This window comes from Anabrus simplex, chromosome 3 (assembly GCF_040414725.1).
Source record: "Anabrus simplex isolate iqAnaSimp1 chromosome 3, ASM4041472v1, whole genome shotgun sequence".
Classification (NCBI taxonomy): Eukaryota; Metazoa; Arthropoda; class Insecta; order Orthoptera; family Tettigoniidae; genus Anabrus; species Anabrus simplex.
In genome coordinates, this window is record NC_090267.1 from 186,094,725 (window position 1) to 186,120,157 (window position 25,433).

The following is a 25,433-nucleotide window of genomic DNA, read 5'->3' on the forward strand; positions in this document are numbered from 1 at the left end:
GCTAGTCCGGCTGGTGTGGCCGCAAGGGCCCAGAGGTTCTCGGTGTCTCCTTCCTCCTACATGCACCTCGTGTTGTTAACACCACGAGCGCTTGGCGAGTCGTAATGTAAGAATATCTCTCTCTCTCTCTCTCTCTCTATCTCTATCTCTATCTCTATCTCTATCTCTATCTCTATCTCTATCTCTATCTCTATCTCTATCTCTCTCTCTCTCTCTCTCTCTCTCTCTCTCTCTCTCTCTCTCTCTCTCTCTCATTTTTTTTTTTTCTTTACGTTGCACCGACACAGATAGGTCTTTTGGCGACAATGGGAGAGGAAAGGCCTAGGAATGGGAAGGAAGTGGCTGTGGCCTTAATTAAGGTACAGCCCCAGCATTTGCCTGGTGTGAAAATGGGAAACCACAGAAAACTGTCTTCAGGGCTGCCAACAGTGGATAAGAATCTCTGGGTCGGCCATAAAGAAGATATGCACTTGGAAATGTAAGAAGTATGTATGGAGCAGGGAAGATCTATAACACCATCAGAGAAATGGAAAGGCTCCAAATAAACATCTTGGGAATAAGTGAAATGCGATGGCTAGGATCAGGTAGTTGCAGAATCAGGGATTATTTTGTCTATTACTCAGGAAACAATGAACCAAATCATCTAAATGGAGTTGGCATCATACTGGGTAGGCAAGAAAATAATGCAGTCAAGGCTATCATTCCATTATAGGACAGAGTTTTATTGGTCAAGTTTAACTCAAAACGTTTTGATATAAATATCACGTAAGTATATGCTACCAAATGTGATAGGACTGATTCTGATATTGAAAAGTTTTATGGAAACAATGATGAAGCCCTAAAAATAACAAAAAATTCTGAAATAACCCTAATGGGAGATTTCAATGCAAAAGTGAGAAAAGGTGTGTGTGAGGTCATAATTGGCTTGGGTGAGAGAAATGATCGCGGGGAGAGGTTTGTTCAATTTTGTCAACAGGAGAGCTCTGTTGTGAAAAATACCTTCTATAAGTTACCAGCATGGACATTGTACACCTGGAAATCAAATGCTGAAACCGATTCAAGGATTATGAGGAATCAGACTGATTATATTTTGATTGAAAAGTGATTCAGAAACTGCATTAAATCAGTGAGGACTTATCCTGGTGCAGATGTTTCATCAGATCATAATCCATTGGTCACTAAAATTAAGCTGAAATTCAAGATCATGAAAAAGTTTATCAGTCCTAAATTTGATACTGCTAAACTCCAAGACGCAAACATTAGGAGAACAGTACTGAAAGACCTAAGTGAGCAGCTATCCAACCAGACTGAAATGCCGAAGGACAATGAAACCAGTTGGAGTCGATTCAAAACAACTGTACTGGATACAGGAAATCATCATCTAATGCAAGACAAACAAGTTAGAAAAAGCACATGGATGACTGACAAAATCCCTGATTTGATGGACCAACAGAGAATGGTAAAGAACACAGACTGGGATAAGTATAAAGAACTCCAGACCAAAATCTGCCAAATGATTAGAAGGGCAAAAACTGAATGGCTGGGTAATCAGTGTAAGGAAATAGAAGAATGTGAATCTAAGCACTTTTAACATGCAAAAAAAGGTTAAAGAAGCTGCAGGGTTACATACCAGGAAGACAAATGGACTGCTATATAACAATCAAAGGAAGGTCATCATCAAACATGAAGAAAAACTGAACAACTGGAAAGTCTATGTGACTGATCCCTTTCCATTATAATAGGGAACCGTGTCCTTCTGTTTGCGATACAGATGAAGGACCATTAATAACTCGCCAGGAAGTAGAATATGCACTCATGAACTCCAAAAACAAAACAAGCACCTGAACCAGATGGTATACCTGTAGAAATACTAAAAATTCTTAAAGAAGACCAATCAATGGATATCCTGATAAAGCTATTCAATCTGGTATGCACCAATGGATCAATCCCTTATGACTGGTTGCCATCAACTTTCATCATTATTCCAAAGAAAATAATGGCTAAATCTTATGGAGGTTGCAGAATCATAAGCCTAATGAGCTATGTTCTCAAAACCTTCCTAAGAGCATGTAAGAATATACAGCAAATGTGAACCATACATAGGTAGCACCCAGTTTGGTTTCTGCAATGGATTTGGCACCAGATGGGCATTGCTGGGGATGCAGATTTTGGTGCAAAGATGTATAGTTATGTCTGTGGATGTATATGCTTTTTTTTTTTTTTTTTTTAATCTATTATAAAAAAACTTTCAACCAAGTAAAACATGAAACATTGTTGCATATCCTACATGATATGGGCTTGGATGGTAGAGATATCCAAATTATTGCCAACCTGTATTGGAATCAGACCGCATCAGTTAAGGTTGACAGCACAAATACCTGTGCTATTGAAATAAAACAAGGAGTGAGGCGAGTATATTTTCTGAAGCAATGAAAGGAAAACAGGAGGGCATTGTTGTTAATGGGATCACAATAAATAATCTGCGATATGCAGATGATACTGTTCTTCTTTCAACAAGTGCTGAAGATCTGCAAACTGTGTGGTCGAACGTCGACCTGCGTTTAAACAGGAAAAAGACGAAAGTAGTGGTCATAAGCAAACATGTCATTCAACCTATTAACTTGACAGTAGCTGTCACATCAATGGAGCAAGACCAACACTTTAAGTATCTTGGCAGCATACTTGATCACAGCTGGATATTAGGTCCGGGGTTGACAGGGAAGGACTGCATTCAAGAGAATGAGTGAACTTTGGTGTTGTGTATTTTCTGTCTTACTTTATGGAGCCGAGACTTGGATCCTAACAGAGAACACCACCAAAAAACTTAGATCCTTTGAGATGTGGTGCTACCAATGCCTGCTCAGAATATCATGGGTTGACAATACGTAGCACTGAAGAACTCCAACACCTGAACAAAGAGCTAGAGATCACGCACAACATAAAAATAAATAAAAAACTTGAGTACTTTGGCCATATCATTCGAAATGATAAATATAGACTCTTTCAGCTTAACTTACAAGGTTAAAACTGAAGGAAGGAGAAGTAGGACAAGAATGAGAATATCTTGGCTACGGAATCTACAAGAATGGTATGGGCTCAGTATCCCTACTCTTTTTTGAGTTCCTGAGAACAAGAACCAGATCACCCTAATGACAACTGACACCCAATGAGGATATGGTACAAGAAGAAGATGGTATTTTTGCCTGTTGAGATTAAGAACCATGTTTCTTCCTCCCAATATGACTTTGGTGTGTCAACCAATGATTCAGGGCATTTTGGAAGCATTAAAGAAGAGACAGAGACGTAAACTTCTTTCTTCTCTTGTCTTAGCAGTGAGGGAAGGGTGTGACACAATCAATAAACTAAAAAAAACAGACATGTTGGATGTAGTGGGGTGGATACCTCAATCATGGAGTGAAATAAAAGATGTAACCCTTGTCCATTTCTGGAGGAAGTTGCTGGACCATTCAGGAATCGAGTTTCAAGAAAGCAGGGAAGAGAGAGAATGTGAAATAGTGGGCTTATTGCAGAAATTTCCAGGCTGCAAAGATGTTGCTGGTGGTGATTCTGGAGAATGGATGAGGCAAGATGAAAACTGAACTTTTAGATAGTGAAATAATTTCACTAGTGAAAGAGAATGAAGATAAAAGTAAAGATGAATCAGAAGACAAAGAAATGGAAGAAGCAGGAAAAGTTAAAAAAGATAACTCTCTCAGTGATGTACTACAGGTCACTGAAGGAATGCTCCGTTACATGGAGCAGCAAGGTGCATCTGCTATGGACATTTTGTTTCTCCATCCCCTAAGTGACGAAGCTGCACAACAAGGAAATGAGTGCAAGAGACCTGTTTTCCTACAAAGAACTAGTCATTTCTTCAGTTTTGTACCTATACTGTGTAAGTTTCTTCTTATTTAAATTTTATCAATTATTATTTTAGGGCCTGTTGTACTTTCCAGTGTGCTGTATTGTGCTAGAACTTTCATTACAGTAATATGTAGTGTTTTATTTGAACCAAAACTGGTGTCAGAAGATGGGATAGGTCCCATATACGACATCATTGTAATAAGCATGAATCAACTGACCAGATACTGCACATTTTGACTGCCGCTGGAAGGATTCCAAGCATTCCAAAATAGCTGTGTATAGTGATGATCTAAAGTGACTGTAGAACTCCATAAGGAAGAGAGGGTTGTCTCGCAAGCTCCAGAAGGCGTGAGAAGGCCCATACCATGTTTTGAAGAGAACGAATGACGTCATCAATTGGATGAGAAGAACATGCAGATCATGCTCAAGAAATTAACATCCATTTTAAAAGATTTCCAACTTAACATTAATGTAAATAAAACTAATGTTATGGTTTTAAGCAAATCTAAAATGAAGCCAGAGGCACATCTCAGAATTGGAAATATTTTAATAAAACAGGTTTTCAAGTTCTGCTACTTAGGGTCAGTTATTACCGATGACAATAGATGCACTGCGGAAATAACAAGAAGAATTTCCCTGTGTAAAAAAGCCTTTGAGGAGAAGAAGCAGCTCTTAACTAATAAATCCTTAGATACTGAACAAAAGAAATTGTTTATCAAAACATTCATTTGGAGTGTGCTGCTATATGGCTGTGAAGGATGGACTTTCTTGAAGGAGGACGTGAAACAACTAGAGGCAGTGGAAATGTGGCTATGGAGGAAGATGACAAGAACTAGCTGGATTGAGAAGAAAACTAATGAAACTGTGCTTAGAGAAATAAATACCCAGACACACTTAATAACAACGATAAAAAGGAGAAAAGCGACAGTTTTTTGTCACATTCTTCGACATAATGACTTCATAAAGAACTTGTTCGAAGGCAACGTGATGGGAAAGAAAGGTAGAGGGAAACCATAGAAGAAGATCATTGAAGAGGTAGTTGAGATGATGGGATGCCAAGGTTATGGAGAGATGAAAAGGATCGCAGAGAGAAGAGATCAATGGTTGCAGTGACAAGGCAAAGCCATTAGATAATGATGATGATGATGAATTGGATACAATGGAAGCCAAGATGCAAGGTGGTGTATCTGAACCGACTTGTGCCATACCAGGAACAGCCAAGTAGATCAGGATGATCAGCTCTCAAAGAAGGATTATGTTGCATACTCAAAAGACCATCAGCCCTGTCGTAGCCCCCTTTGGTATTTCCTAGAAGGGATGAGTGAGTCAGCCTGGTAACCTCCCAGTTGGCCTGGAGGACACACCCAACCCTCATTATATTTTGCTTTTGTCTGGTTTCTCCGTGGGCATTCTGGAACACAAAATGAGAATATTCCTTCTCTAGCTGCATCCCCAAGATTCTAGTACTCCATCACCATGATACAAAAAGGAGACTAGCAGCAAATAGGAGTGTGCAGTTTGACAACAGTAGTGTTGGCTGTCATCAGAACTGTTGTGAGTGGCAAGTTTTTCACCACAGTAAGTGGCAGTGTCAGTAGTGTTGGGGAGGTATTGTTGTTGTTGTTCTTGTCGTTGCCATTATGTGGCGGAGCTGGACAGCAGTAATAGTGCTCGTCATCTGTCCTCTCAGAGTGTACTGGAAGAGTATGATGGAGAGTACAGTTAAAGTGTGGTCACTGTTGTTTAGTGATGCTGTGTTACTGTCTTGCCGAATAACATATGCTGAATAGTTCACTGTGGGGAGCAGGCCACATAAAATTATTGTGTGAATGATAGACTTGTCTGGAGTCGAGCTGAGGATAAAGACTGCCCAGTTGGAGAAGTGTTGTGAGGACTAGAGAATTTTTAAATAGCCACTAATTAGGGAACTGCTGTCATCCATTCTCAAATATGAGAGAGAGAGAGAGAGAGAGAGAGAGAGAGAGAGAGAATGTGAGTGTGTCAACTGGGTCATCCTAGATTAAATTAGGTCAATAAAACAGACATAATAAATACATCATTATAGAATCTTAAGCCTTATGCCTTTCAACATTCAGTCTGCAAGCCTCTGTGGATTAATAAAATTCTTTCACAATCCTCTCCATGACAGAGTCCATTACTCTCCTAGGCAAACTGTCCTAGTTTCACTGTACAGTTAAAAGTTAATTTACAATAATTATAATACTTAATTTAACCAGAAATATTCTTACATTCTTTTAATTACACATGTACAGTATCTATTTAGCAATAAGAAGGCTACTAGACGGTATTACACAAAGTATAATAAACAACAATCGTCTTCCTGCCTTTGACTTTTCAATGAAGCACCCTTTATTTAGATACCAAAAGACATATCTTTAAAAATATTAGACTACTCCTCTTTTCTGAAACTAGACTAGCTCAAATAAAACTAAGATTTATGAGCCCTTCATCTCAAGTACAGGACTTTGAATTAAAACGCTACCGGCTGCAAAGACTTCTTAGTGAGCGAGTTCCTCCTGGTCAACATGGTGAGTGGTCTCGGGGTGCAGACTATTCCAGAAACTCACTATGAGGGTCCCTGTGGCCAGTAGGATTTACATCTGAAAGCCCTGTAGTTTATCAATTTTTGAATGTGCTTATCCATTATATAATACACAAATAAGAGTTACATTGAAGTTTCCTAGCTTTACAAAACTTCAGAGTAGATAATGTGACTTTCTTTTTTTAAGGCTACAATTTCAAAATTACTTCCAGATAATTATATAACTTTACATTTTGTAATAAGTATATTATTAATACCGCTTACCGGTGAACCGAAGTTGTGCCCAATTTCATGAGCAAGTGTAAGCTGTGACACCTTTGGCGGTACTCTGCTATTGTAGTTTACAAATGTAATGATTCCAGTGTTGAGACTTCGTTTAGTTGACTGGTACAAGCCACCAATGGTCTCTGTATAGGTCTTATACTTTTCACAAATGCCTCCCGAAGCTCCTGGAAAAGTACAATCACTGAAACGTTCGTTCATTGAAATGCATACACCATGTATGCAAGCCATCCGATATTAGAACAGGTATAAAACACAGAAAAAAAAAAACATTAAAATAATAATTTTCAACCTCTTATTCAAATTCATAACATTAATTCAGGGTTTTGGGGGTAAATTGAAAATCTACATACATCTTTGGTCGTTTCCTCTAATTAATCTGAACGGCACAGACTAGGCCCAATTAAGCACCTGTTTCTCCTAATTAGTTTGCTTATTCTTAATTTAATCGTGATCTCATCATTATGGATGCCCTTCTTCCATCATTACCACTTGTTCATATCAACAATCATTCTTGTCGCCTACATATCAGTTATCCTAGCTTATGGGTAACTTATTGTGAATGCAAGTAATGGAAAGGAACGAGCAAGTGACAAATGAAGTCATACAGGGTGGTCGAAAACAACATGAACCAGGTATATAAGTGTTAGAAGGTTGGTCATACTGATAAATAATTTGAAAACAATAATTTGATATGTCATGCCGGTGTCGTTTTATCAGCTGCTGAAGACAGCCAATGAGATCGCTTCACGGGAGAATTCAAATGTGCTTGGCACAGCAGAGTTGCTAAATCTGCATGTGACTCGAGACCTGTTGGAGAGCCATGCGGAGAGAAATCAGCATCAAACACAACTACACTGTTGGTTTCAACTGGTGTCATCGTAGCATACTTGCTATGGCGCAATCCTGGAAGCTCAGAGGTTCGTATTCAAACCTCTTCCCTAGGGAAGTTTTATTCTTTGACTGATGCCGGTCTTGAGCCACCTGCAGATTTAGCAACACCACCTCACAAAATCCATTTGAATTTGCACAGGAAGTGATCTGATTGGCTAACTTCACCAGCTGATAAAATAACAACAGCGTGTTATCGAATTTAAAAAAAAATTAGTTATCAATATGACCAACCCTTTAATGCTCATATACTCTGTTCACATTGTTTCCGACCACCCAGTATAGAGAAATATAGGAACGACATGCGCGCGCCACACACACACACTCTCACACACACACTCTCTCTCTCTCTCTCTCTCTCTCTCTCTCTGTCTCTGCCCGAGTAATCAGAATTAACCAATTAAATTTAAAATCCCCAACCCGGCCGGGAATCAACCCGGGACCTCTTGAACCAAATACCAGCACGCTAACCATTTAGCCATAGAGTCGGACCGTGTATAAACTATGAACAACGAAGGTGAAAGTAACTCTGTAAGTACCTTGAACCAAGAACTCACTCTACCATCACTTCTCAACTGCAGCCCAATAAATTGTCAACATAAATGCCTTTGGTTGCTTTTAACCTCTTAACGGGCATGACGAATTAATTCATCAAGACACGCGCAAGCTTAGTGCTGCTGCAGTTTGTGTTGTTTGTATGGTAATAATCAGAGTAGTTGCACTTTACCGTTCTCTGAATGGAAATTCTAAGTTCCCATGGAGGGAATTAGATATTTTTCCACCAATAGAGCATATCAAAATCAGATCATAAAGCCTCATAAAAGGCTTCTGATAAGTTCACCTGCATACACCCCAGCATCAGTGGGTAGGGTCTGACACATCCCACTCTGAAGAGTCTAGTGTCAGACCTAAGACGAAATGCTGGTTAATAGAGCAAACGCCTGAAAAGCCATACATCTAATTTTTGATCTGATTACCGTTCTCTGTACGGTTCCCTTTGAGTTAAGTGAAAAAGTGAGTTCTCCTTTTACATGGCTACTAGCAGAGAGAAACTACTACATTCTGGCGTTCTCTTTGACTGGATGCACGATTTTCCAGACTTATACGTGCCTCCCTACTTACTCTGAGCCAAAAGAGCCTAGGCCTGGTCGATCAGCGATTAGGGGCTTGCCTCCTACTACTGGCAGAAGATATCCATTTAAACCCCGGTCCCACCACTTGTGAAATGAAAACAGATCCAAACATCTATTGTCAGAATGTGCAAAGCCTAAATAATAAGCTCTATGACTGCGAACTATCCCTGCCAGACTTCAGAGAAGTTGACGTGATCGGACTTAGTGAAACATAACTCTCTTCGGCTAGTGATAGTGAAGTATCACTCAGCGCTATTTACAGCATATTTTGCCGAGATCATGCTACTCTAGGTGGTGGAGTGATGCTAGCAGTGAACAGTGCATTACCGTGTAAACGAAGGACAGATCTTGAACGGAACTATGAGTTAGTGTGGGTGGAGCTACTCTTTCCTTGATGCCCTGTACATGTGGGATGTTACCATAGACCACCAAACAGCCCATTCTGTGACCTTGAACAGTGCCTGGACTCAGTCATTCCAGCTCTCCCTCACGGTGAAGTAATTTCAATGGGCGACTTTAACTTGTCAATGAAGTAGTCTTCTCCAACAACCGGACTGTCAGCTAACAACTGTGACACATATTTTATAGACAGTTTTATTAATGGCCTCGGACTGAATTTAATATGTAGCCAACACATCGACCCAACACCCTGGACCTCATGCTCTCCTCATTAGAACTTAAAATAATAACCCCAGGCAGAAACCTTTTCCTCTGCAACCACCAGTCCCTCGATGCTACATTCCTCCTACCCCACCCCTCCACAAAGCCTCACAGCAGGACAACCTCCTGCCCTACGTACATCTGGCGCCGTGCCCTGGAATGCCTTCCCTGGAGCCTTCTCGAAATAGCTGATATCGAATCGGCTATTGACCTGTTGTACGACTGGCTGCAAGCTGCAATGAAAGACTTGGTACCTGCATAACGGGCTAAAACCAAGAAATATCAACGCTGGATATCAAAAGAGACCAGACTGATACTATTTAATAAGAAGAGAGCTTGGCACCTGTGGAAAGACTTCCCTAACCCACACACTCACAATACCTTCATTAAAAACCGCCGGTTTATGGTCAGAAGAGACTTCAAAACACACGTAGACACTGTCACTGAAAACGTCCGCAGCAATCCCAAATGCTACTGGAGTCTCATCAACACACGGAAAAGGACGGAGCGGATTTCTGTCACCGTGAAACACAACGATACAACAGAGGACGGCACAGATCGCAATGAACTGTTCAACAGGTATTCTTTTCCCAATTTCTCCCCTCCCTTACAAAAGCAACTGCTCTCTCCCATAGGTACAGTTTCAAACAGAACCATATCAAGCACAACTACCACACCAAGTTCACAACCTTCTACAAACTCTTTGTACCAACAAAGCTACCGGTCCCGACACTACAGGTCCTCTTTTTCTAACAAATACTGCCAGCACCCTTTGCGTCCCTCTCTCTAAATTATTTAACAGATGTTTTGCCATGGGCTATTTTCCTATTACCTGAAAACAGACAAATATTGTTCCACTTCTCAAATCAGGCAACAAATTTATCATTTCATCTTACTGACCAATTTCTATTCTCCCCACACTATCCTTTATCTTTGAAAAAGCTATACACCAGCGTCTCCTTGCATTCACCTTGCCCTATATCTCAACCAACCAGCATGGTTTTCTTCCAGGTGGCTCTTGCCTAACAAACCTGGCCACTCTGCACAGCTTTGCATCACATGCCATTGCAGCTAAATCACAGCTGGATATCTGTTACGTAGACATTTCGAAAGCTTTCGATTCTGTAGATCATACTCTACTCCTCCATAAACTCTCCGAATGATATACGAGGTAATATGCATGACAGTCTTCTGACCCTTCTTTTTGCTTTCCTACATAATCATTGGCAGAGAGTGGTAATATCAGGCACTTTATACTCATGGTTACCAGTCACCTCCGGTGTCCCACAAGGCAGTGCCTTGGCCCCTTGCTGTTTTCCTTCTTTATGGATGATCTACAGTCTGAACTCAACGAAACAGCAAATACCCTACTTTTTGCTGAAGACTGCAAGACATTTAGGGAGATGCAGCTCTGCTACAGTCCTCACTCAATGCCCTCTCGAACTGGTGCCGTACTTGGAAACTTATCCCCAAGCCACAAAAATGCAACCTCATGACCATAACACTACGCAAATCTCCTCTACTGACATCATATTAACTAAAAGTCAAATAATAATACTACATTATAAATTCCACCTGTATGTATTGAACAGGTGGAATTTATAATCTAGTATTATTATTTGACTTCAAGTACATTTCAATACCGACCATAACATGAGATTTGTAACATGTAATCATATTAACTACTCGACAACCCCATCACTGTAGTTACGAAACAGCGTGACTTAGGTGTAATATTTGATACAAAATTACAATTCAAGAACCACATAGAAATATACACAACCAAGGCTAGGAAATTACTAATATTATGGTTAGGGTTAAAGTACCGTTCTAAATTAATATAACAATTCTCCAATATGTTGAGCATGGTGTCCTTCTTGTCCACTTTTAATATGCTTAGATCTTGGTCAATTAATGTAAAATTATGTTTTAAGTCTGCCATATGTTGTGCCATGGCAGAGAAATGATTGTATCTTGAAGCATTGACATGTTCCATGTAACTTATTGAAAAATTATGTCTTGTTTGCCCGATATACACAGTTAAAAAAAAAATTAGGGGAACATGTTTTTGAATGTATGCCATGCTCCACAAAACAATATCTCACACCCAGGTATATTACCAACTAAACCTTTATTTTTTTACTGTTGAAGTATTCAAAAGAACATCGGTGGATTTGCATTCATTTTCAGAACACAAATGGAAATGCCCAAACACGGGCGAAAACAAAGTGATAACAGTTCTCCAGGGTGGATTTTTATCACAGTTGGAGAGCTTCAGTATGGTGTATGTCCTCCATGAGCATTTACCACAGCTTCGCACTTACGTGGCATGCTCCGTATAAGTCAACGGAGATCACATTGCGGTATCAGGTCCCATTCTTCAACGAGAGCCTGCTCAAGGTCTTGGAGAGTCTGTGGTCGAACAAGACGCTCACAAACACTTCTGTCAAGCCTATCCCACACATGCTCGATGGGATAAAGGTCGGGACTCACTGCTCGCCATTCCACCTCTTGAATGTCCAGGTCTCGCAAGACAGCTTTGGTGATGCATGCTACCCGAGCCCTGGCATTGTCGTGCACGAGTATGAATTCAGGGCCAACACCATATGCAGCAACCAACACATGCTCTAGCAGTATCTGCTCGATGTATCCAACAGCAGTAAGATTACCACGGATGACGACAAGATCCGTACGGCCATCCACACTGATGTCACCCCACAGCAACACAGAACGTTATCCGAATCGGTTGCCTTCCTGGACAACATTTGGCATGTACTGCTCACCATGGTGTCTCCATACACGTTGACGTCCATCACGCTGTGTCGAGGGAAATCTGGTCTCATCTGTGAACAACATCTGTGAAGTTGCCAGTTGACGTGGGTACGGGCAAACACAAGGCAAGCTGCGCGATGTTGCTGCGTTAAACGGGGCACTCGAACAGGGCGTCTGGGTTGTAAGGACACTTCTCTTAACCTGTTCCTTACTGTATGGCTTTTAGTGCCGGGAAATCCCAGGACGGGTTCGGCTCGCCAGGTGCAGGTCTTTTGATTTGACGCCCGTAGACGACCTGCGCGTCGTGATGAGGATGAAATAATGATGATGAAGACAACACATACACCCAATCCCCGTGCCAGGGAAATTAACCAATGACGGTTAAAATTCCCGACCCTGCCGGGAATCGAACGCGCGAGCCCTGCGGCCAAAGGCCAGCACGCTAACCATTTAGCCATGGAGCCGGACAATATCGGTCATCCTGTGGGGTCGTCATGTGTCCATGACCTTGTCCAACCTTCCTTGTGAACTGGCCTGTCTCAATGTAGTGATTCCACAAGTGGTGAATAACTGACGGATAGACATTGAGATCCACAGCAACACGACAAAAAGTCCATCCATCCTTCCTGGATCAAAGTGGCGGCCCTTGCAGCTTGAACCTCATTAAGATGTCTCATGGGACGTGCTGGTTGACGTACAATGTGCTCAAATGACCGCAGTAGTCTGTGTACCTCACGACGACACATGGACGCACAGCTATTCACTTTGATTTGAGGGATCTCCGGACAATTTAATGCATGGGTACGCCTACAGATGGAGTATAACTTCGATTTGACATACCCTGACCAGCTAAGGTCTCAGGGAATGCTGTACGACCATTGGAACCCCATCTACCAAATTAACGTTCACATACCAGACATTACAAAACATCTTCTCCTAATTTTTTTGAACAGTTTTTGTACTTTCACAGCTATTGCACTGCAGTTTGTAGACACTTGATTGAGAAAATTTATTAGTTTGATTGATAGTACGTGTATTAGACAAATTGGAAACATTGTTATTATTTGTTTTAAAAGCTATTTGTTGGTTATGTTTCTTGAAAATCTTAGTAATTTAGTATTATTTAACATGAAGGAGGACTATGTTCTTTTGTCTACTGATTTTCTGTTTAAAGTAGAAATTTAACATCTTTTAGTTTTATTCATGATTTTATTGATGAATTGTGCATTATACCCATTTGATTTAGCTATTGATCGTATAGCATTTAGTTCATTTTGAAGGTCTCTTTTGGATAAGGGGATGGTGAACGGTCTATTTACCATACTATAGTATGCTGCTTTTTTATAGGTTTGGGGATGGACAGAATCGGGTACTGGTCGCATTTCCAAGGTCTTGATTTAATATAGCCAGAACATCATCCACATAGCGAGCCCAGTAGCAGATATTATTCATCGTTCACGGAAGCATAATGGGCGTGACAAATTAACTCGTTTTCTGTCAAAATATATTCCCTGCTAAGAATGTTAGTTTCTTGGTGGAAACTCTCCGGTTAAGAGGTTAATAATCTACCTTAGTCCCATAATCCCCCAGTAACGCCAACATTTTCTGCCATGGTACTCTGTCATATGTCTTCTCTAGATCTGTGAAACATAAGTATTACTGTCTATTCAACGCATACCTATTTTCATTTACCTGGCACATACTGAAAATCTGATCCTAACAGGCACTCTGTGGTCTGAAAGCACTGGTTTTTATTCAAATTACTCTCCACCCCAGATCATACCCTTCCTTCCAAAATGCCAGTACACACCTTGTTTGGGATCAACGAGATACCCCGGTAGTTGTTACAATCCTTCCTGTTCCCTTGCTTATAGATAAGTGGAATTACTGCTTTCATCCAGTCAGCAGGTATCTTACTAAAATTCCATGCTAATCTCATTACTCTGTGAAGCCTTTTCATCGCTGCCTTCCCACTATATTTCACCAGTTCGAGTCTAATTTCACCTATTCCTGCTGCTTTATGACAATGGAGTTTATTTACCACCCTGTCCACTTTAAGAAGCGTAAATTCACCAACATCATTGTCCTCCTCCCCATGAGATCAGTTGTTCGCAATTTCACCAGAAAGATTTCCTTTTGCGTTCAGAAGATTTTCAAAATATTCTTTCCACCTGTCCAGTGATTCCCCGATGAGTTCACCCAATTTGCCCGAAAAACTATTCATTTCATCATTCTCTCCCTTTGTAGGTTTCTTTATTACTGTCCACAAAGGTTTCCCTGCTGCCTGACGTAGCCATTCCAGGTTATTACCGAAATCTTCCCACGACTACTTCTTGGATTCAACACCTATCTGTTTTGCTGTTTCTTTCATTTACATACAATTCCCCGCCTGCATCAGTCCTTGTTTGGAGCCATTTCCAGTATGCCTTCTTTTTATGCTTACAAGCTGTCTTCACTTTATGATTCCACCAAGATGTTAGATTTTTCCCACCTTTACACACAATAGTTCCTAGATATTCCCTTGCTGTTTCTACTACAATATCCCTGTATGCCACCCATTCTATATCCTGAACCAGCTTACTGCCTATTGTTTGGAACTTTTCACTAATAATATCCATGTATTTCGATTTTTATTTTTTTTAAAGCCATATGGCTTTTACTGCTGTGACGTGTCCGAGGACTTCAGCTCGCCAAGTGCAGGTCTTTTTATTTGACTCCCGTAGGCGACCTGCGCGTCGTGATGAGGACGAAATGATGAAGATGACACATACACCTAGCCCCCGTGCCAGCGGAATTAACCAATGATGGTTAAAATTCCCGACCCTGTCTGAAATCAAACCTGCGACTCCCGTGACCAAAGGCGAGCATGCTGACCATTTAGCCATGGAATTCCTGAATTCAAGATCTATTATGGATCTGGTGCCCCTACCCTCTCATGTATAGCAGTGAATAGCTTTATGCGTGAAGAATATATTTATAGCTGCTAATCCCATACTAGCATAAAAGGCCAATAAAAGCTCCCCATTCCTATTAGCTTCCATATCTAGTTCTATCTAATTTTCTTATCATGGAAATGTTCTACCCTTATTTGTCTGCAGACAGACTTCACTCTTTCTATCCTAGCCCTAGCGATACTTAGTTCATTACAGATCAGATTGTGGTCTCTTATCATTAAAAAAATCCCCAGAATACTGCACATTCCTAACAGATTTCCAAATTCAAGGTCTATTATGGATCTGGTGCTCCCACCCTCCCATATATAGCAGTGAACAGCCTTTTGCTTGAAGAATATATTTATAGTTCCTAATCCCATACTAGCACAGAAGTCCAGTAAACGCTTCCCATTCGTATTAGCTTCCATATCTTCTCCACATTTACCCGCATCACCTTTTTGTATCCTTCAGTTCTATTTCCAACTCTGGCATATTTTCCCACCTCCATTAGCACTATCTTATCCTTGCTATTGACCCTGACTACGATGTCACTCAATGCCTCATACATCTTGTCTATATTCTCATCTGCTCCCTCACGTGGTGAATACACGAAGACAATTCTCATCCGAATTCCTCCAACTGGTAGTTCTATCCATACCATTCACTCATTTATGCGCCTAACAGAAACTCTGTTGCATGCTATGGTGTTTCTGATTAATAGTTGTACCCCACACTCTGCCTTTCCCTTTTAACACCTGTTAAGAACACTTTGTATCTGCTACTCTTCCTCATTATCTCCTCTTACCTGGATAATATCATTAACTGCTAACACAAATAAATGCGTCCTCTTCGCTGACTCAGCCAGTTCTACTTTCTTTCTTCCATAAGCCCCATTAATACTGATATCTTCCCTATCATATTCCATTTCATTTGCCAAGTTGTTTCCAAGGAGTCAAATGGAAGTGGGACTCCATTACTCCCATAGGTCCAAGGCTTACATAAAATGTTCTGAGCATACTCAGTAAACATTCTGTGAAGCAAGGTGCTACCCTACTCACACATAGTCCTAGCATAGCGTATCGAAGAGGAACTGCGACATCTTCTCCGTTCGCCCGTAAGAGAGCTCAAGAGGTTGGTGGGACACCCGTTTGGTGGCAGCACAGGCGATTGCGATGTCAACAGAGACCCTTGGCCATTAGCCCGCGTTATATTTGCCTTCAGATGTAGTAATTTTTATTGCTCATTATTGTCGCTGTCAGAGATGTTTCGACCTTGCATTATTAGTGTATTCACGATGGAGTTGTGTGAGAAGTGTTATGTTTTAAATACCTCGGTCTTTCACAATTAAGTATTTTATTTATTTTCCACCTAGTCTAATTTCACCTATTCCTGCTGCTTTATGACAATGGAGTTTATTTACCATCCTGTCCACTTTAAGAAGCGTAATTTCACCGACATCATTGTCCTCCTCCCCATGAGATCAGTTGTTCGCAATTTCACCAGAAAGATTTCCTTTTTGTAATACCTCGGTCTTTGTCGCTATTGTGCTATAAGGCAACGTATATCAGTGCGGGAGGAAACTATCACATCATGCCCTAGTGTTTTGTACCCGGCTGCAGATCTGGATATGACCGATCGTCTTCAGGTAGGCATTTCTTTAGGCTCCCTAAAGAGAGTAGTGTTTTACTGAAATGGGAGAAGGCTATCCATAGAAAAGACCGAAAATTAACTCATAACTGTTTCATTTGTGACATTAATTTTTGCGATGACTTTCTAGTAAAAGCAGACTCGTTTACGGTGAATGGTGAAAGAGTAGAGATACCAAGAGAACGCTGGAAATTAAAACCAGAAGCATTTCCTCACATATTTCCTAATCTACCCAAGTATATTTCCAAGGCAGTTAAGAAACGCAACTCCCCCACGAATAGGCAATCCCCACGAAGAGATTTCTCTAATAAAAGCCCTGAACAGATCGTAAATATCAGTGATAGTGATCAACCTGTATGCTCAGTAGTTGAAGATAGCTCTAATGTCGCAGATGCTACGAAAACAATTGCGCTATTAAAGAGGAGATTGAAGAATCAGAAACGTAATTTCATTAGAACGCAAAATCAACTCAATGTCGCTAAAGCTAAGATACATTTGCTTGAAAAAGACGTTTCTGATATTATATCAAAGAGAAATTTCACTGAGTCAAAACAATTCAGTTTTCTCAGCAAAGAACAGAAAAATTATAGTCGATACAATGTTAAAGAAATGTCAAGCGAAAAGTAAAAAAAGGAATGAGATATAGTGATTAATTTCTTCTTGATGCACTTCTTTTAAAAATAAAGTCTCCCAAGGGTTATCAGCACTGTTTAAATCATGACTTGCTGCCTTTGCCTTCTGAATCCCACTTGAGAAATTTGGTGAAGTGCCTAAAATGTTCGTACAGCATAAATGAACATGCTATCGCTGCCATAGCAGATTTTTTTAATGGGAAGGAGGAACATGAACGCTTAGGGATGTTGATATTTGACGAGGTGAAGTTACGAGAAGAAGTTCGCTTTAACTCGGAATCGTTCCAAGTGAATGGTTTTGTTGATTTGGGGAAATTTACTGAAGATAAAAGCAAGGGTCAGTTGGCAAATCATGCTCTAGTTTTTATGTTTGTTCCTTTTCTATATAACTGGATACAACCCATAGCGATATATGCTAGCCGGAACGCCACCCCTGGTGATATAATTGCAAACATTCTCATTCAAGTCGTCATACAATTAGAGCAAGTAGGTGTCCGAATCATTGGTTTCACATCGGATGGTAGCCAGTCGAATAAAAAGTTGTGGAAATGCTTAGGAATATCTGGTAACATAAAGAATCTGAAGTGTTATATTTCCAATCCAGCTGACTCCAACAGAAAATTATGGGCATTTTCAGACGCGCCACATATATTTAAATGTGTAAGAAATCATTTTCATGACAAAGGACAGGTTAATTATAATGGCAATATTGTTGATTATTCATTCTACAGAAAAGTTTACGAATGTGACTCGTCTCCTGAATTTTCCGGATTGAAAGTTTGCTACAAACTGACCTCTGCCCACTTGGATCCTAATTCATTTCAGCGAATGAATGTAAGACTGGCATTTCAACTATTGAGTATATCAGTCGCTAGTGGTATAGCATTCTATCGAGGTATTAAAACACAGGGTTTAGAAGACAGTAAACAAACGGAAATTTTCACAAGCGATTTAAACTGATTGACGCATTAAATTTGTCTATTCCCACTCAGCACTGTATAAAGGATCACAGGCACATGAAACATTAATTAAATGGCAGAATGTTCTCAGAGATACTCAAAATTCATTCGCTTCACAAAAGGACACTGGAGTCCTTAAGAGTTACCGTGGAAAGTACCTTAGAAGTGTCTGAATATTTGTGGGAACACAATTATAGCTATGTTTTGACAGGAAAATTTAATCAAGATCCCCTAGAACGTCATTTCGGTATCCTGTGATCACTAAGTTGTGATGATCATCCGTCCACTATTGACATTCTACATTTACACATGTTGCAGTCTTATTTACGTACCGTCTAAACTTGCCTTATCGTCTGGCGGAAACTGTGAGTACAGAGTTGAATCCCCATTGACATCTCTTGTTAATCAAATGCATATTCTTGCAAGAGAAGTTGAAAGTAAAAATCTTGCAGTGAAGACACAAGCTGTAGATGAAATCAGGGAAAAAATTATGAACGTCGAAAATGACATTCAAATACGAGACTGGGAAAACAGTTTACCTGAGTTAAGTGGGCGGAATTGTAACAAAGAGTACTCAGTGTATCATTTAGCCGGATACATAGTGAAGAATATTTCAAAAGTGATTCAGTGTGATTTATGTCGTCCTTTCCTTTTCGGCAAACCGACTGATATTGTGCCTGCTTCCCTAACACTAATTAAAGATTACGGCTCAATGCAAAGCGCCACATATCTCACGTATGCGTCGCAAAAGTGTTTATAATGTGTTGCTGCGAGTGGAAAATGTTGTTGCGGAAAAGCTATCGTGTATGGATAGTTTATGAGGTGATACTTTCTTTGAGTGCTTGGATAAATTAGATGTTATTAAAGTGAAGTCATCACAGTTGCGGTGCTGTGAAGATCATGTTCTGTGTTTGTTACCAAAACTCGTATTTCACTACTTGAAATATCGATTCTTCTTCCGCACGAAGGAGATAAGAAGGAGCTGGTTACTTCGAAGGCAGCGAAATCATCCAGGAAATATTCCAAAGTGTTAAGCAGATGAAATCATTTTCAAACGTAAGTTGCATGCTTGAGTTTCTTACTAGATTTTGAAGTAGTAGTCCTGATAATGCCTCTGTTATCCTCTCGCTCAGACATCACTGTGGATGGCAGTGCCATCTGTGCGGCGGTCCACGGTAATTCGTGAAGACGTCGCACTTCCTCTTCGATACGCTATGGTCCTAGTGAAAATATATCCTCTAACAGAAGGCTATGACTCAGAATATGTCCAAGATGCCTACTTCTATTCCATCCCAACTCTGAGGACCACTTATTAGGCCACTTATCCATTGCCCGCAGTTCATGAAGTAGTAAGCAACTACAGTAACCCACACCACGAACCATCTTAATACGGAATTCAGGGGAAAATGTTGGGAACAAGTTACACTTACATGTTTGCAAACAAGGAAATTGGTTCAAAATTCTCATCCAAAGAAAAAGAAAGAAAAAAGCCAAGGATAAAAATATTTCTCAGTTTTCATAGTGCTTTAATTATATATAAAAATGCTACCACAAAACACATAACTCATGTAAAAGATAATCAAAAGTGCTACGAGGTCTGGACCCCTTTAGTCAAACTACCAGGTAATCAACTAGAAAATGGATTATGGAGACAAGAAGGGCAGAATAAAAACTTCTTACATATTATAAACAAATAAGTTAGTTTATATATTCAAATAAATTTACAGATACAATTTTGAGAGGCTCACCTGAAGCAGATGCAACCCACGCTAAACCAAGGGTGCCACCAGTGAAATCCCGATATGTAAAAACATAAGCCAAACAAAACACCTCATGGTTCCCTAATGAATGAAGATTAAGGAAATTGCTGACATCAATATTTTCCATACAGAAAGGATTTGTTTCCCCACGGTATGAAGGCTGACAAGGTGTATCGTCATCAATCTGAAAAGCATACAGGATAAAGAAATTCAGAGCACAATGAATTTCAAAACATTTTAAAAAGTTATGTGTAGTTGACTGTAACACTAAGACAATTATGGGGAACATGCAAGTGACTACTAGCACTAAAGGTGGCGATAATGTGAGGTAGGGAGCAGGCCATGCTGGTTTAACTAACCCACAACTGTGGTGTTGATTCACGGAAAGATTTGTTATTTGTCTATATAATAGTATATTGTAATACATAATTTCCATATAGAGGCAATATGGAACATCCTTGTCGTGCTAAACGACACTGCTGTGTCATGAACTGCTATAATTCAGAACGTTATATCCTAGTGTAAAGTTTTTTGCATTCAATATGAAAAAGAAAGAAGACAAAAATGGATATCGGCAGTACACCGAATGAAATAAGTATTGTGAAATAATACCAGAAGTATAATTCAAACATAACTGACACCTTGAGAATGACAATGGTGTAAGTCATTGTTAAAACAGACATTGATAATGCCTCATAAGTTCCTTGTCCTTGTTTATCACAATGCTAAATTTATATAAACTGATGAATAATTATGTGCTGATTTCAGATTTCACTCTTCCTGTAAATAAATCCAAATGATTTCCTGCAAAAATTATTAAGGGAAGTTATGACTGCATTTTGAAACTTCTTCAGTTTTGATTCTAGTTAGTGACTTTTGCTGGCCTAAGTGGCTCAGACAGTTGAGGTACTGGCCTATTGAACCCAACTTGGCAGGTTCGATTATGGCTCAACAACAACAACAACAACAACAACAACAACAACAATGACAACAACAGCAGCAGCAACAGCAGCAACAACAACAACAACAACAACAACACAGGCTTTATGTCCCACTAACTACTTTCACAGTTTTCAGAGATGCCGAGGTGTCAGAATTTAGTCCAGTGGGAGTTCCTTTACGTGCCAGCAACCGTGAGTAAATCTTCCGACATGGGACTGACGTATTTGAGCACCTTCAAATACCACTGGACTGAGCCAGGATTGAACCTGCCAATTTGGGGTCAGAAGGTCAGCACCTTAACTGTCTGAGCCACTCAGCCCGGCTAATCGTTCTTCACACCAGGTAAATACTGGGGCTGTACTTTAATTAAGGCCACGGTCATTTTCTTACTGATCCTAGCCCTTTCCTATCCCACTGTCGCCAGTAAGAGCTATCTGTCAGTGCGACATAAAGCAAATTGAAAAAAACTGTTATTTAACACGTATATCATCATTTGAAATAGCTTGCTCTTTTGTGGTATTATTTTATTCCCCTTCAGATCCGAAATTTACGGCATTAAATAATCATAAATGAAACTATCCCTCGATGATGGCTCCTTGCTAACTATTTGCATTAGCAACTCGCAGTGTTAGCCTGCACGGGAACTCAGGAAGTCTGCTAGAGCACTCTGGTCCTCATGACTTGCACGTTCCCCATTGCAAGCACACACGCAAACAAAACATGCTTCACTTCAAACCTTTCCCAGACATTCATAATCATTTACAAAATTGCTTTTTTAAAAAAAAGTAAAATTACATGAAGAAACAAAATTGTGTACATAGAACTAATTGCAATAAATTTGTCAAAAGGTATCCATATGGTAAAATGAAGTACACAACATAACAAAAGATTTGATTAACAAAATGTTAAGCCTACCTACCGTAAGAATGGTGAAACATCGGCAACTCATAACACAGAACTGAGCACATCATCTCAACTCATCATTGGAATAATAATAATAATAATAATAATAATAATAATAATAATAATAATAATAATAGTAATAATAATAATAATAATAATAATAATAATAATAATAATAATAATAATAATAATAATAATACTCATAAATTAGAAGTAGCACCAGACGATGTTTACTCGGCAATACTACTGGGCATCTGAAATCCTTGCTATCTTTTCTTTCAATATTTATTTTCACTAGCAAAATTCTCTCAACATCTTTGAAAGTGCAAAGTAACTTCAAGCTGGAAATTCCTTCTCCCCAAAACACTTCTCGAGCTAATCCAATGAGTCTCCCTTCTGATGCTTTTATTTTATTTTTATTTTTATTTTATTTTTATTTTTATTTCATCCATGGTTCTCTCTCCCACAAGACTTTCTCTTGGGTTCCTTCATGTGTTATTAACAAACTGCAACATCCTAACTACCAATCTGACAATCTTGTCATTCAATGGAATGTATTCAAGATACCAAGGAGACTCCCTAGAGAGGGTAGCATTAGTCACAGTTTTGTTTCCTCTTTCACGATTGACTTCATCTTCCTTCACCGCATGGCCACTCTTCCTCCCCCAGCTTCAACCAGCTTCACCACTTAGACTCCTCCAACTCGTCCGCACTGCAACCTCACGAAGGCAAATAAAATAGATTAAGTCAGTCTGGTACATGCCTCCAACTCTTCTCTGTGGGAGAAATACAATATTTACTTCACTTTGTCATACAAAACTACCCCATGTTCCACCCTTCTTTATCCAACTGAATGCAGTGGTGGAATCTGCCCAAAAGTAACATTGCACATCAATGAGCCTGAGACTCTATCACAGTGGTCAACCTTCAAACACCAATACAGTACGAAAGTTAATAACTCTTCTCTGAGGCGCTGTTGATGTTGGAATATTTGCAGTGACTGATCTTGTCTATTTGGTCAAGATTGAATACTCCCACCATTGCTATGCCATGAAGAAGGAACATCAAAGGGTCATTGCTATTAAATATCCTTGATCTTCAGACAAGCAAGTTAATGGTCGGGAATTAATAACTGCCTCACACTCTAGCAGCATTACCAACATTTCCTAATAATACAGCGAAAAGCGACCATCATGCAGATGTGGGAGGACTGAATTTCGATATAATTCTCATAGTAGCAGTCTCTTCTTTTAGCTTTGCCCAAACAACATTGTGGAAGGCATTGTCTGACACTAAAAAATTAGTTCCCTTGTCACTGAAGAGATTTTGCAGTCTTCCCCTTCTTAATGCTTGTAGAAATCCTGAAATAGACATTGTCCTGACAAGCTCAAAATTTTGTATGATAAAAATTTTGCAGCTCATAAAACTGCAGCTCAAAATGCACAGCTCAGAAAACTGCACAAGTGAAAATCACAGGCCACGTTTTTCCCCCCCCCCCATGAAGATACAAAAGACCAGCTAGATCTACTCCACCTACTTTAAAGACAGAAGTGCCTCTCACCCGATTTTCTGGAAGAGGCCAGCTTTCATTTTGACTCATTTTGCTTCACATCTCCAACACCTGATACAGATATAAATCACTTTTCACAGAGTTCCCCTGCCATTTATGATCCATAACCTTTCTCATAATACGAAGAGCAGAATTTGGGCACCAGGATGCAATGACTTTATATGATCTTCCATAAATCAGCATGTGAATCAATTTATGACTTCGTCTGCTTTTATTCTTGTCTTAACTCTGAGCAAGCCAACATTACCCCCGAATACTCCTGAGACATTTAAAGAATGTGTGATCCTTTAACCTTTTCATCGAATGGCTCTTTCTTTACAATTCTCAGTAATATTCCCTTAGCTTCTTGTATTTCTTCAGCTTCCATATCCTTTGAAATGTGTCTGTCCTCTTTCCTTCTTGCGTTGTGAGTAAATCATAGAATCCAGGCTGTCATTCTGACAATCTTTGTATATTGGAAAAAATATTAGAGATACCATTTCCCTTCCACCTCTGAAGTAACCAAAACGGTTGAAATTCTTATCTTTTTTTTTTTTTTCCCCTTCATTAATTTTGTCTTCATTACGCACATTATCACGAGGCCATTGACAATTGCTAAGACCTAACCACTGAGTTCCCTCCCACCATACTGAAGACAATTTTCACCATCCATCCGAGCGTAGCCACCAATCCAAATACTAGCTGTGCATTTCTTCTGACAAAATACTTCTTGAAATATCAGCTCCAAACACCTCGAGTGGATTTTCTCCAAAGTCCAAAAACCATATATTGGTGTGCTTTATTTCTTTCATCCAGGCTCCATACTTCAGTCTTGGGATTTTCCCACAAATTATGTTCTGGTCTATTAATCACACAGTACTGTTGTATGAACCATCACAACTGCTCACCATAACTTCAGTACCTCCAAACAGCTTAAGAATCAGTATCTCAGTTTTCAGGGGTTTATACCCATTTTGTTAGCTGTCCTCTGCAATATGCACGATCTTTAGAATCCACTATCTATTAAAGCTCTGTCTGTCTTCCCTTAATCATTATGTTTCTACCTGACACACAGCATTTGAAGAAATACCTCTCTTTCAGAACTCCATATATTCATTGCTATGCTGGTTCATTATTCTTTCTCTTCAGGAATTTTTGGCATGGCTTATCTTCAGATTTTCTAAGAATTGTTTTCTCTTCAGGTCTTTTTGTTGCCAGTTTAGAGCACACAATGACAACATACTGCTTCCTACACAAAGGACAATTAACATTTGCCTTGCAGTTCATAGCCTAATGATCTAACCTTAAATATGCCAAACAACATTCCTCTTCAGCTAACCTAGTGCATTTGTCTTCCAAGCTCATCTGTCGACCAAGATGTTTTTTTTTTTTTTTGTTTTTTTTTTTTTTCCCTCCTGCTGTGCTGTTTCCTGCAAAATACATACCTTTTGATTTTACTTTTGAACTTACTTGAGAACAAAGCACTTGCAGTGGATAAACTTTCATTTTCTGAAACTTTCCTCCTAATTCTATCTTGATATTTTCTGTCAGATAAATCATATCCTGCTCAAGAAAATCACATTCTTTCCTCTCCTTCAATTTCATTCAAGTTTATCTCATTGTATGCCACCTAAATCAACACGTTTAGATGACCAAGATCTAATCTACACTCTTAGAACCTCTTCTGGTAAGAAAGACTCTAGAGTAGGGAATAGTATAGGTCCATATTTGACCGGGCGAGTTGGCTGTGCAGTTAGGGGCGCGCCGCTGTGAGCTTGCATCCGGGAGATAGTGGGTTCGAACCTCACTGTCGGCAGCCCTGAAGATGGTTTTCCGTGGTTTCCCATTTTCACACCAGGCAAATGCTGGGGCTGTACCTTAATTAAGGCCACGGCTGCTTCCTTCCCATTCCTAGGCCTTTCCTGTTCCATCGTCGCCATAAG

The 25,433-nt window shown here is 39.7% G+C and overlaps 1 protein-coding gene across 3 annotated transcripts in view; it reads right to left on the reverse strand.

Moving 5' to 3' along the window:
- kuz (zinc-dependent metalloprotease kuz) overlaps positions 1-25,433 on the reverse strand; it is a 697,031-nt gene that overhangs the window by 82,361 nt on the left and 589,237 nt on the right. For 2 of the 3 annotated variants that reach the window (XM_068226623.1, XM_068226621.1), the window contains exons 6-7: positions 20,085-20,280; positions 6,692-6,876 (exon numbers count right to left, since the gene is read on the reverse strand). In XM_068226623.1, the coding sequence (XP_068082724.1) occupies positions 6,692-6,876; positions 20,085-20,280 (381 nt within the window). The remainder of the gene's footprint in view (positions 1-6,691; positions 6,877-20,084; positions 20,281-25,433) is intronic. The other variant, XM_068226622.1, reaches the window with a different exon arrangement.